Source organism: Excalfactoria chinensis, chromosome 4, assembly GCF_039878825.1.
Source record: "Excalfactoria chinensis isolate bCotChi1 chromosome 4, bCotChi1.hap2, whole genome shotgun sequence".
Lineage (NCBI taxonomy): Eukaryota > Metazoa > Chordata > Aves > Galliformes > Phasianidae > Excalfactoria > Excalfactoria chinensis.
Genome location: NC_092828.1, coordinates 49779369 through 49792821, shown reverse-complemented (window position 1 = coordinate 49792821; position 13453 = coordinate 49779369). Strand labels below are relative to the sequence as shown.

At 39.5% G+C, this 13453-nt stretch overlaps 1 protein-coding gene across 1 annotated transcript in view; it reads right to left on the bottom strand.

Moving 5' to 3' along the window:
- Nucleotides 1-13453, bottom strand: part of SNX25 (sorting nexin 25) — a 58548-nt gene that overhangs the window by 25487 nt on the left and 19608 nt on the right. The window contains exons 4-6 of the mRNA XM_072334104.1: nt 10741-10913; nt 9680-9866; nt 3926-3996 (exon numbers count right to left, since the gene is read on the bottom strand). Coding sequence (XP_072190205.1) covers nt 3926-3996; nt 9680-9866; nt 10741-10913 — 431 coding nt within the window. The remainder of the gene's footprint in view (nt 1-3925; nt 3997-9679; nt 9867-10740; nt 10914-13453) is intronic.

Genomic DNA, 13453 nt, shown 5'->3' with positions numbered 1-13453 from the left:
AGCAAGATAACGGCCTGCACAACTCCAAAAATAAATTGTCAACACCTCTGCAAACATTAGTGCTACACTTGGTTTCATACTGTTCAGCTTTAGTGATGATTGAAAGCAATCCTGGACACAGAAATTATATCCCCCATCCTCAATAGGCATTGTACTGTAAACCTCTGAAGTTATTCTGTCTCAGTCTTTTAAGATATTTGACTCTCACAGGGAGTCAAATGCAAAACTTACTGCTTAAAATGGATTGGATGCTTTTGCACTCTTTCTTTTGCTCTTCTAGGCTCACGTGCCAAAAGATTCAAGTGATAAAATCTGAAAAGAAAAAAGACCCTATAACATGCTATTTTTTCCACTACAGATGGACGGTTCAATACGATGATTTTCAGAAGTAGTTTTTGGTTTTCTTAGAAAGCTTTCACAGATAAACATTTTGCCAATAGGTGGCACCAACACAAATTCAATTAAGAACTTTGTTCTTACTGAGGGACAAACATTCCTCTCAAACACCTCCAGGCACTGGCATTAAACGTATACTTTGTTTGTTACTGGATCAAGCCACACAAAGTTACAGAACCGTACCTCATATGAAAAGTCATCATGATGTACAACATGGCCCTCAAGCAACTCATTCTTAAACAATAAACACCAAATATTTTTTGTAAACTAAAATATCTTTGGTCTCGTCAGTCAACAAAGGCACACGCTTCTGCTCAGTCCTATTTATTGCTGGTCCTGGACACACACAGTTTACTTCACTTACACAGCAGCTAGGCACTCACTGCTGTGGAGTACTGTCCACTCACGCTGTATCAGCTGCTCCTCACAGCTGTTGCTGTACCTTCTCTTACTGAAAACACCACGTCAGGAAATCCCATACCTCAAGCTGTTTGTGTACAAATTATTCTTTATGTGCCCTAAGTCAACACCCAGACACTAGCAATGAAGACGCATTCTCAAAACACAACTCTGCCATCAGAAAATGGAAATAGCAATGAAGTAAGACTATCTCCAGGCTGGAATCAAAGTGAAGAGATTCCCACTACACAAAAGACAACAGCTCATTTACTGGTAGAAAAAGGGCAATATCACACACTGAGTAGTCATACTACTACAGATAGACAAACAGGTGCTGGGGAAAGAGATTTAAAAAGAAAAAAAAAATGGGGCTGTGCAAACACTCCATTTTGCATGAAGCTTGTTTATGAACTGACTGAGAAACTCTGTGTGATGGAAGCCTTAACAGAGAAAATAAAAGGCAAAAATAATAATAATAATCTGCCTTTAATGTGCGTGAACTATAACAGGATTGTATTGTAGGCCAGAGCGGAACAGACTGTTCCACGTAAGTCAAAAAACATCATTTTCTTGAAGAACAGTAATTGAAATAGCTCAGTTGGGAAGGACCTTCAAACTGCCTGACCACTGCACAGCAAACCAGAAGTACGTAACTGAGACCACCGTCCAAATGCTGTTTGAACACTGACAGGTGTGGGGCATCGACCACCCCACTAGGAAGCCTGTTCCACAAGAGGCCATAGAAATGCAGAATCAGTCTGACCACAGAATAAGTGGGACTTGATCTCCTCTGTCAGAATAAATAGCACCAGCATTTTTACATCTATTCTGCAGAGCAAGGCTCTTGCAGCTTCAGAAAAGCCTCTTCTCTTCAGTGCTCAGTGTATAGTTAACTGGATAAACTCCTGCGAGACCAAAAAAAGATCATCAGTAATTAATTGCAGGAGCCTAAACTGCAAAAAAATATTCCCCAAGTCAATTCTGCTCACAACGATGTTGCACAAATGGAAATACAGGCTTAGCGAGATTGATTTTTTCATAATGTACTCAGAGTTAACTTTGTTTCACTTTGTTACTTTACGAAACCTATTTTCCATTCAATTCTCATCTAAGAAACATTAATATTTCTCTTTCTGGGATGCATGTTTGCACAAAAACTAATGCTAACTTTTACCTCCATTTGGTACAATCAATATACCCCATAGGAATGCATACCTAGCTTTATTTTAGAATGTAAAAGAAATGTGCAGTGTTGTATTTTCAGAAATTCAAGGATGGGCCCCAAACTGTTCAGTCTAACAACTGACTGCCCTCCTGCCAACCTCATGCCTCCTGGGGTGGTGCTTCTCTATGTTTCTGCACTATCTTTTCTTCCATTACACCTGAATCGTCCTTAAAAGCCTTCCTATGCGACGCAAGGAACTAAAACCAAGCTCCCTTAATTTAGTTTACAAATCCATTCCTATAATAGAATCACAGAATGGCTTGGGTTGAAAGGGACCTTAACTCTCCCCAGCCCCAACCCCTGCTTGGGGCCGGGTGCCCTCCAACAGCTCAAGGCTGCCCAGGTCCCATCCAACCTGGCCTTGGGCACCTCCAGGGAAAAGGCACACACAGCTCAGCTCTCTGTGCAGCCTCAACACCCTCTTCTTCAGTCTCCTGGCTTGTGTGAGCCATGCTGAATGGAGAATTGTCTAGGGCTACATCTATGAAGGTTTCAGCACAAGAAATGCCTCCTAATTATTTGTATTTATTTTTGTTTCCATGAAAATAGCGCAATAACACTGTTTCATAGAGCAAATTATCAGCACTTTCTCAACAAAGTCACCACCATTAGCTCTGCATTTTTGTCAGCAATGAACAAGAGCCTGCATGCTATGCTCATAGCAAACTGCACCAGTGGAGATGATTCACGGTCACCACAGCTGAAATGCACCACCCACCACCTCTCTGTGCTCACATCCACTGTTTGGTCCCCAGAAACATTCAGCAAGAGTCAACGAGTATCAGTGGGTGCCATTTTTTCTTGCATAGAGGAATTCAATTACACCCCTTTGCACATACTTCCATATCAGACACCATTTCATCAGACTGTCCCTCTGCTGCCTTCTGCCACACAGCAACAACGTGTAATGGAATGTTGGTGGGCAGGTTCAACCTCTACTGCTGTACCACCACCATTGGCCTTTGGTGCTGTAGGCCAACATCATAAAATAAAAAGCAATACTTTTGGAGCAGCCCTCATAAAAACTGTGGGGGGTGGACTACACTGTGAGCTATGCCAGGCCACATGTGGCCCAGGGGTTGGACACGTCTGATAGCCTAAACCTCCTCTTTTTTAGTTTAAAGCCATCTCCTCTTGTCCTGTTGCTATCAGACCACGTAATATGTTGGTCCCCTCCTGCCTGTAAGATCCCTTAACCCATATTGTCCCTTGTTTTCTGTTATGGTTAGGTGGATCTCAAATGTATCTGTTCAAGCAAAAATTTTGTTTGATGACTTTTCCGTCAATAAAATCTCTTGCAGATATACCACAGTTCTGGTACATTTTGAGAACCATAAAATGAAGTATACACATCTTCAATATAAGCACAAACGGAAGATGCAGGTTCACACGCATTACAAAAGGCAGATGTTGCCAGAACATTGCAGAAGGATTTAAGAGCACTGTGTACCACAACACAAAAATGCAATACAATGAGTCAAAATAAAGCCTGACTGATAATTAAGCTGCATCACTTCTTATTCTGCCCTTTGAAAGAACAGAGACTTTAGAGAATGGATTGTAGGAACAAAGAAGAGGAAGTAAGATTCTCAGCATGAGAATTTGCAACACCAGAAATCCAAGATGTGGCAAGTTCTGAAGATTATATATATATATAGGTGTAATCATTTTCTTGACCCATCAGCTTAAATGGTTAAATGGGGACAGTATGGCAGGGGGGTGGATATACGCCATTGAGATTTTAGAACAACCAGGCAAATGAAACAGAAATGAAATACCAAATGCACAGCATTACCTAACATCTGTCTAAAAACTCCCAATAAACTGACCTATCTATTACTGAAGTTCAAATAGCTTTGCAAAATGAAGACAATAAATATGATTGGTAACAAGCAGGATTCTTACCTTTCTGCCTCTTCACTTGGGGAAAATTGCTGATTGTGGTTGCCTGAACTATTTCCACTACAATCTGATACCTGGTTTTAAAAACGGCAGGGATAAGGGTAAAGAGGGAGGAGAGAAAGAAAAAAAAACACACACAATGTTTATAATTTTTACAGTGCATTCCTTATACAGCATAATTAAGAGCAAATAAAAAGCAGCTCCCCTCCCCTGAAAACTGAGTTAATGCTCATTTATAAACCAAGCAATAGTGTACATAGGGGAGAGAGCAGGGAAAAAGCTAGTTTTGAAACAAAACAAAACCTCCCAGATTGCAATAGTATTCCATTCTCCCTAATGTTGCCATAGTACAGACGCTTACTAACTCCCAGTGAATACAATAAGTCATGCTCTCTAACACAAAGATATAAATTCACTATAAGAAACTAGGATGGGAATTCAGTTCAAGATCAGACAGCTATATATTAAGGTTCTTCTAGCTAGTATATATATATGGAGCTTTTGTACCTCTCGGGGAAGGGGGGGGTGCAAGAAAAAGTTCTAAAGTACTACACCCCCTGGAGTAATTATAAGCAGCTTGTCACCCAAATCTATATTATACACAACAGATAACAGCTACCACAGTTAGTAAACTGAATTTTAAGATCAGTTTTGTAATGGCAAAGAAAACAATTTCTAATTAAATCTTCTACAAACCTCAAAACACTTGTCATGGCAACCTTTCAGATTTCTCTCAGTTCATTTCCCTTGGAAATTAATAATACCAGTAATAAAGGAATCTTCCAGTATATTTAACTCATCTCTGTAGGAGTTCCCTAACCTCAATCAATCAGCTCCCCGATGAACCCCAGTGCCTCCCGGGAAGTCTCCCATTTCCATGACTACTTAATCCTCTGTTTAAGAGAGGACCTGTGACCCATGGTCCTTCACCTATGGTTCACCAACATTATCCATTTCTCCCCATCCTTCCTTCCTCCTGTAAATTTTTTAGTGTTTGTTTGAATAACCGTTGCTTCTTCATAAGCGTACCGCTTACATTCACTTCCAACTACACTTACCTGGTGTTTTTTTCCTGCAGTAATCCTGATTCTTCATTACCAAACAAAATCTCAAGAACCTGATTTGCATAACCAGTAATTCTATGATAGCATGATTGCAAATATGTATGTGTATATATATATATATATATATACATATACATACATATATATGTGTGTGTGTGTGTGTATATACATATATATATATTAACCCTACTTTCCTTTGCCATTATTTTTTTATTAGTCCTGTTCAGTACTTCAGAAGAGGAAAAGCCCTACAAGGAGTGTGGTATTCTGCTGCATGAAGTTCTGCATTTAACTCCCTGATCCTTAACAATTTAACTTCCCAAACAATTCCAGGCAGCTCACTTAAGACTTCTGATGCCTTGGCTCTATCATCTGTAAAATGGGCCCCTCACCTCACTCCAGTGTTCTAAGATTAGAATGTCCTGTGTTTTACAGGACACGATGAAATTATCAAGTACCACAGAACAGACAACTAAATAAATACTACCATATGGAAGGTGGTCCCCCCACTTATACAGCTTCCTTTCTTCCAAAATTCATACCCATTTGTTCACACTCCTGGTTTTACACCTTTCCATGATCAATATGGTAATAAGTCTTTTCTTCTGTTCTTTATTTTAAGGAAGATGCTCCAAGTTGCATCCCTAAAGACATCATTTAGCCTGTTCCTCCTAGGCCCAAAGCACCACCCCAGTCACATGGCATGCCAGACTGCAGCCCTTTCTCTCTGTAAGTTTGGTCTGAACTTTCTAGCCTCATGCCCTGTGGTCACAGGTGAGTAAACATCTCTGGAACTTCTAAAAGTGATGTACTCATTTGATTTTCAAGAAGTGAACCATACACAACAAACAGGACCAATCACGGTCTCACATATACCTTCCCACTCCTACCGCTACCTCATCTCTTTGTCACATTCATCCCTTCCCTCATACCTTAAGTGGAAGACGGCATAGAATATGAGATAACAGCCTTTCTTGCCATTAATTGCATATTGACCTTTTGCTGCTCCATTAATAACGGAATAAATAAAACACATTTTTAAAGCAGAATTACAAAGTACCCACTGGCTTATTTCTTTATCACTGTTTACTCCCTGCTACGTTAATTCATCAAGTCTTATCTCCAGTCTTCTTCTGACAGAAGTAAATTCATTTAACATCTCGCATACAGAATTCATCTTTCCTTCCTCAAGTGTAGTAGCCTTCCAATTCATCTATGCTAACTTAAATCTGAGAGGAAACGAGGATGAAATTTCACTGTATAACTCTCTTCTTGAAAGAAATAAGGACAACACACTTTGTGGAGATTTGATACAACAGGAGCTAAACTTTGCCTCACTTCATCACAACTATGAAGGTAAACATTACAAGGGTGACTTTGAGAGAAGTTTGTAGATAACCATACAACATTCTCTTCCCTGGAAACAACTTTTCTTTCCCTCCCCCTGCATTTTCCAAACAAACTCTGGGAACACAAAGGTAGAAATAGGAAAAAAAAATAATTAAAAACACATTGTCTGAAAACACTGAATTACTGTTTATGAAAATAAACATCTGTTCCACAAGTGTCCCTTACAAAACTAGAAGGGTTTCCAAAAAGCAGAGACAATCTGTTAAGAGACAAAGTGAATGAAAGTCAGAAGCCTTGTATAGATATTAATGAACTGTGAATTCAAAACTTTCTACAGAAGTAATGATAAATAGTTCCTAAGTTCTAAAAACAGAAACCATGCAACCAACACAAAAATCAATACTGTTTTTCTTCTCAAGGCAATGCTTCTAACCAAGGAGAGGAACAAAAAGATTCAGAAGATCCTAGCACCCTTAGCCTTTGAGGGTAAGTCATTTTGCATGGCAGAAAGCGGGTACCCTTCCTTACAGGAAGATGCAACACACACAACCTCTCCTTCCTGATCTCCTTGCCAAAAGCAACAAAATCTTTGCCCACAAGTATTTAATGATCCAGCTGGAAATTCTTCCCTACATGCCCAATAACAAACACCTGATTCTGGTCACAAGAAAGCTTAGCAAAGCTGTGATAATAAGATAAGCCTGAAAAGATACTTAAAGGACGCCTCTGCTGTAACGTCACATGCAAACATATCAGAGCACCCAGGAACTTGAGCACTCTTAACTGCAATCAGTCAAGAGTCTGAGGAATTTTTATCAGTACTTCATGGCCTGTCTTATTCAACAAAACATTTTATGTTTGTTTTAGTAAATAAGCAGTAATTAAATTCATCTGCAAAGATAAAGCATAGCAGGGATGTTTCAAAGAAATTCTGAGTTTCCCAGCAACTATAGCGCCTTGAGATAATTTCCTCAAAGCTAAGCCTACACAGAAAACGATAACTACTCCAATTCATTCTTTTCCAAGATGTTACGTGGCAACATCAGGAGTAACAGGAGGAGGCTGAACATTCACAAAAGCCATACACCAGCTCAGAATAGGTGGTGGAAAAACGATTTCCAAGTAAAACCAGGAAACAAAACTTCTGATAAACAGGGTTTTATTACTCAGAACAGACAGTTTCCCAGTCAGATGCTAGGTACTGCATACCAGTGATTTATTTCTTTGTAGGATGACAACTGGAAGCACTCACCCCCACTTCCATCACTCTAAGGGAACCTAATCACATTCCCTCGCGTTCTAAGGGCTTATTTTGCTCTTAGATGGTTTAACCTTTAAGTTGCGCTGTGTGGAGCCAGGAATTGGACTTGAGGATACTTTGTGGGTCCCTTCCAACTCAGGATATCCAATGACTCATTAATTCTCCTTAATTTCTTCCTTACAAATTTCTCTTGTGGTATGCAGATAGTAAATACAACCTGAAATACTATTTAGTTTGTTCATCTCAAGTGTCATTTGTTTTGTTCATCCATATAGAGACTGTTGTTTGGTTTCCTTGACATAAATCTGCAGACTTTGGTATATCGTGAAAGCTTTGCAAAACACACTGCCTAACTTGGAGATCACCACACAGGTAGGCCCATCTCTCTCTAAGAGCTGGAGACCAAACAGAAAAAGAATTTATCTTCCCACAGGGGGAATGTTTTTCACAAATGCTTCCACAGGGACACGTTCTGCATAGCAGAAGAAAAAGTACAGCCCTCAAAATCAAATACTGTTTTTTTTTCTCTTTGAAATTAAATGAAATTCTCCTGGATATTTTCCATTTAAATATTGATAAACATTATACAGGATGCAGAAGAGCACATCTCAAAATGATAGTAGTCAGACTCCACAGAGCAGAAAGCAAAGATCTCAGTGCAGCCAAAACCACATCATTTCATGAAGCACATTCGCTACCCAATATTAGAGAACACTGTTTAGGATGACCTATCAGCCAAAAAGAGAGCACACTGAGTACATTAATATGCCAGAATAACAACAACAGAAGATTTGGGTTTCTTTTGGAACACGCAGATCCATTAGTGTGATTATGCTACTAAATATGATGTCAATTAGGTTTCAGACAGAGTCTAATGGAGACTAATTTCTGCTCTCAGTAAAGACACACTGGCCCAGAGTAAAGAGCAAATTTTACAGCAGATGAGCAATAAGTAGCCAAGCAACAAGATCATTTCACCATCACCTAAATGCATTTTCCTGTCTCAGAAATGCAAGTAGTTTCAGAATCAGGGAAAAGAAGGAGTATTGTGGGCACACCTCTTCATCTTGGTACACCCATCACTTGGCCTGATCAAGCTGAGTCTAACAAAAGGTCTGGGTCACAACAGATGACCCAAAGTGCATAAAATGGAATCAATTTGCTTGTGTCTTTCAGATGTTGCTGCAGCCATTTAGGAAGAAAGCTGACTTGTGGCAGCAATTGAAGGGAGCAACAGAAAAGGCAAAACAACAGGTCTGGCTAGCGGTGACAGATTAGGACCAGTTCTCTGAAAATGGATTCAACAGCTTTCTGAAGTTTTAGTGTGCTCAACAAAACCAACATGATACAAAAATTCTATCTGGATAGTATCCCTTTGACCTGCTCCCCAGCCTTCACTTGCTTTTTATCCTTTCTCTTGCATCAGAAATCAGAGGATAAACAGAACAGCTGTAAAGATAAGGCAAGAATAAAGATCATCTCATGCTTGGGCAATCAGGTTCAAGATATATACAAGTATGTTATTATGGAATTTGGAATAAAAATTAGGTGGTAACTGAGATTTTTTGAGAAGAATGGAAAATAAGCACGAAAGGGAATGCATGTTATTTTACTGGGAAACAGCAACAAGAAACACATTGATGATATGTAAGAAACTTAGGGTCTTCTTAAGGTCTTTAAGGTATTCTTCACAGTTCATTGACATGTTTAAGAAGGATGCAATTGGGAAACAATGCCCTGCAACAGTTCCAAAACACCTCTGTGTCACTAGTAAAGCATACTGGAACTCAAACCCTTCTTTTCAGGTCACAGAATCACACACTACACACTGTGCTGAGTTCCAGCTAAGTGGAATGTTTTGTGTTGTTTTTTTTTTTTTTTAACATTTTCTACCATCAAACTGAGAATCTGGCTATATTACAGATTAATGAATACTGTGGCTTGTCATCTTTATTATCTCTGCTTCGCCAAAGGAAAAAGAAATCAAAAACTGAATCAAAAATTATTCATTCAAATCTTATTAACAGGCTAACAAAAGCAGCACATTTAGTTACAAATAAGCTACAGCAAAGCATCAAGTACCTCAATTGTTTCAGGAATTCAACATCGGTGTTGCTGTTAATCAGCTTGATGAACTCCTCATATGAAGGAGCATATGTGTAGTCTTTCTTCTGATGCTCATTCATCTGTTCCCTGTACTCCAGCTGGCTGAGTAGCATTTGGTTGATATAATCTGGATCACCCAGCAGTTCCACCACTGGTTTCAGTACTGGAGAGGAAAAATATTTTAAAACAAAATCCTTATGTTGAAGAATAACTGTTGTACACTTCATGAGAATACTACAGATAAGAGGCAAAAATAGATGCAAAAACATCAATAAGAATTTCAAAGCAGTCTCCCGACTACATAGTATATTTGAGACCTCATGTATATAATTTCATGACAAAACTGTTTGTGCCGTTGCCCAAATCAATGTACACTGACAAAGTTGAGTCCCACTTGGGAAATTTCAAGCATTTTTGTTTTTTTCCTTTCTGCTGTGTGCCTGGGAAGCTGTGACATTAAATTTCCATTTGTAATGGCTGTGAAGTGAACTGGATTGCACAACATACTGGAGACTTCATAACTTCAGAATTTGAATTCAATGATATTAAAAAATGACAAGCATATTTATAATCTAATTAAAGCAGATCTGATAAAATGAAAGGCAAAATAGAAAACCTTCATTAAAAATTGGATTCAAAGTCTAAAACAAATCAAATCTGGTACCATAATTCAATCGTAATCACGTCTACGGATTCTGTGCATCCCAATGAAGCTCAATAGGTCAAAATTATGAATAAAATCGATAAAAATAGTGCTACTGAAGACTACAAAAAGTGTTCCCCCACGGAAAAAAAAAATGATACAAAGAATGGACAACAGGGATTTTATCCTGGCAGGTGCTAAGAAACCTGACAAGAAGTCAGGACAATCAGGTAAGTACATGCTTAACCTGGAAAACACGAAGTTCCTTGTTGGCCATCACTGAAAATAAAATACCTGGAATTAAAAGCGTAGCATCAAGACATACATAAAGATGTATGTAATTATTAATACTGTACAAGTGTATGTGTTTAATTAACTCTGATCTTTCATCTACCTTTTGTTGCAAGTATTTCTGCAAGGACTATGCGCAAGCTGACAGACTGGGCATCCTTTGAGGGTAGGAGACAACACACCAGAATTTGAGAACATTTTTGCAGGAACCTTACTTCTTCATCAGAGCTCCTCAAGCACGGGTGCAGCAAAAAAGGTCTCGGTGGATCTTCCTGCCTAAGAAAAGAAAGGGGAAAAAAAAAAAAAGAAAAAGAAAAAGGAAGAAGAAGGAGAGAGACATAACTTGAAAATATTGAAAACATGAAAAATCCATTATCAGGTTAAACAAAAACTTCAGTAAATAAACATTTTGACCCTCATGTATTTTTAAATGGGTTTTTGTTTTGTTGTTTTTCTTTTTTTGTTTATGTTTCAGTGTTTTTTGGTTGTTTTTTTTTTTTAAGTCTATTATGACATTTCCAAATTCCTTTGCTCTGGTGGTGTTTTCACCTGCCAAAATAGAAATACTGCATCAAAGAGAAATAGTAGAAAGAGCCCAACTACTGGAAGGAAAAAAGACAAAGGGCAGAGAACAACCATAAAGGAGCCCCCATTTCTCTACACGTCTCAGGGGGAGGAGGTACAATAGGGTGCATGGGAGAGAGGTGTTTTTAATTTGCTTTTGTTTCTCAGTCTGCAGTCTTGTTAGTAGATGGCAATAAGTTATATTCATCTCCCTATACTGAGTTTGTTTTACCCATACGGTAGCTGGTGAGTGATCTCCCTGTCCTTACCTCAACCCTTGAGCCCTTTTCCATCGTATTTTATCCCTCTCCTCCTTTGAGGAGGAGCAGTGAGAAAGCAGTATCAGAGTTTAGCTGCCCACCAGTGTGAAGCCACTGCATAAGCAGAGTACTTGGGATTATTTCTACTTTGAGAAACAGGTCTAACTACTAAATAATGAAGGTATGTTCTTTCCTTCATAATTGGGAAGCAGAAAATACCCTGTACATTTGAGCTGGCTTTCCTAAAACATCATTTTTCAGCCTGTCACTTGCAGACTACATCAAATTGCTCTGAGCAAGACACCTATACAGTAACAAACTTGGTATTATCATTCATGTATGCTGTAAGCAAGCAAAAAAAAATTAGAGAAGATTAACAACAGCAAAAAAGAAAACACATTTAGAAGTATACAGTAAGAACAACAAACAGAAGAAGTGACTCCCACTGAGCTGGGAAACAAACACCAAACAAGCGACCTCAGCAGTTCTGCAAATGAGAAGTGAGCATATGCTTAACAGCATCAATGCAGTGTATCAAGTGTGAAAACGGGAAGCATGACACTGTAGGGGTGCAAACCTCACATGCCTTGACTGCACACTCATTGGACTTCTCAGTGTTCCTCTGACTGGTTGTGCCATTGTAACTCCATAATGGAGGTGATGGCAGTACATTTCCTTTTATATCAGAATTATTCTGGAAGCACAGACAAGGTGCCCTAGCAGTCTTCTCATAGCCACATGCCTGAGGCAGCCCAACCATACATACATATAGTTAAACAGCAAGGTGATCAAACCATTGATTACAAACAGACAGACACAGCATCACCTTAAGAGGCCCAGGGTCTCAGCAGAAGGCCCTCAGGCATTACACATCCCATCCCAGTGCTTCCTCTCATTCTCTGTATGTCTGCTTCCCTTCCAGAGCTAGGGGCTGCTGCCCTGATTAGCATCAACCAACTGATGCTCACAGAGCTGCTCCAAGACTATAGCCTCAGTGTGGGAAAAATCAAACAAGAGCTGGATGCCACCAAACCAGAAGTTTCTGGTTGTGCACCAGTGCACAGCCACCAGTGACAGGCAGCACTGTACAACTGGCATTTGCTAGTGAGTCCACAAAGGAGCAAATCTGTTGCAACAGTAACAGCATTGCTGTAACAGCACAAGACATTTATTCCAAGGTGGCTAAATCAGGTTCTTAAACACACTTTCAGAAGAATGAGAATATGAAAACGTCATTTGGTTTCTATTTGACTGAAGCTTATTTATTCAGTCCCAAATCAAATGTTTTGTATTCAAATATGGATAACGGAGAGGGTTTCAGTTCTACAAGTAAGACTAATTTCAAAACAAGTCCCTTGAAACAGCTTGGATGTGAATACTGTTTGCTCTTCAGAGAAGCAGTGCATGAGATGTGCAGATTTCATTACTAACCAGCACAGGTGGTGCAGCTGATGTAGCTCCAAAAGCTGTTTATCTTGTTCTGGTAGGATCTATTCTCTCTGGCAACTGAATACCTGGCTATTTTCCTCAGCACATTTCCATTGCTCCAGATACATCCTGCTGCCTCCTCAACAACACATCAGTCACTGCATCACATGCTGTCCCTAAAGGCATTCATTATTTATCCAAAACTGGATATGTCCCAGGCAGACAGAAAGTCTGGGCCATTTCTGTGCAGCCACCAATCAGAGAAGCCAACTCTTCCTTCTCTGGACAGGTTGAACCACCCCATCAGCCACTTCAAAGCACCACCAGAAGCAGGAGCTAAATGCCAGTGAACAGGTGACATCCACTCAGCATCTGTTAGCCAGCAGCAGACTCATTTCTAACAAGTAGCTCCTGAGTATTAACAGCAGTGATAGAGAACCTGAACTAAAAACAAGCAGTAACTGTTCTGTTGCAAGGGAGGACACACACACACACAGACCCTCCTTCCTGGAGAAACTTACCTAATTTGTGGGAGATGATGCACAGTTATTAGAACAAGCATGT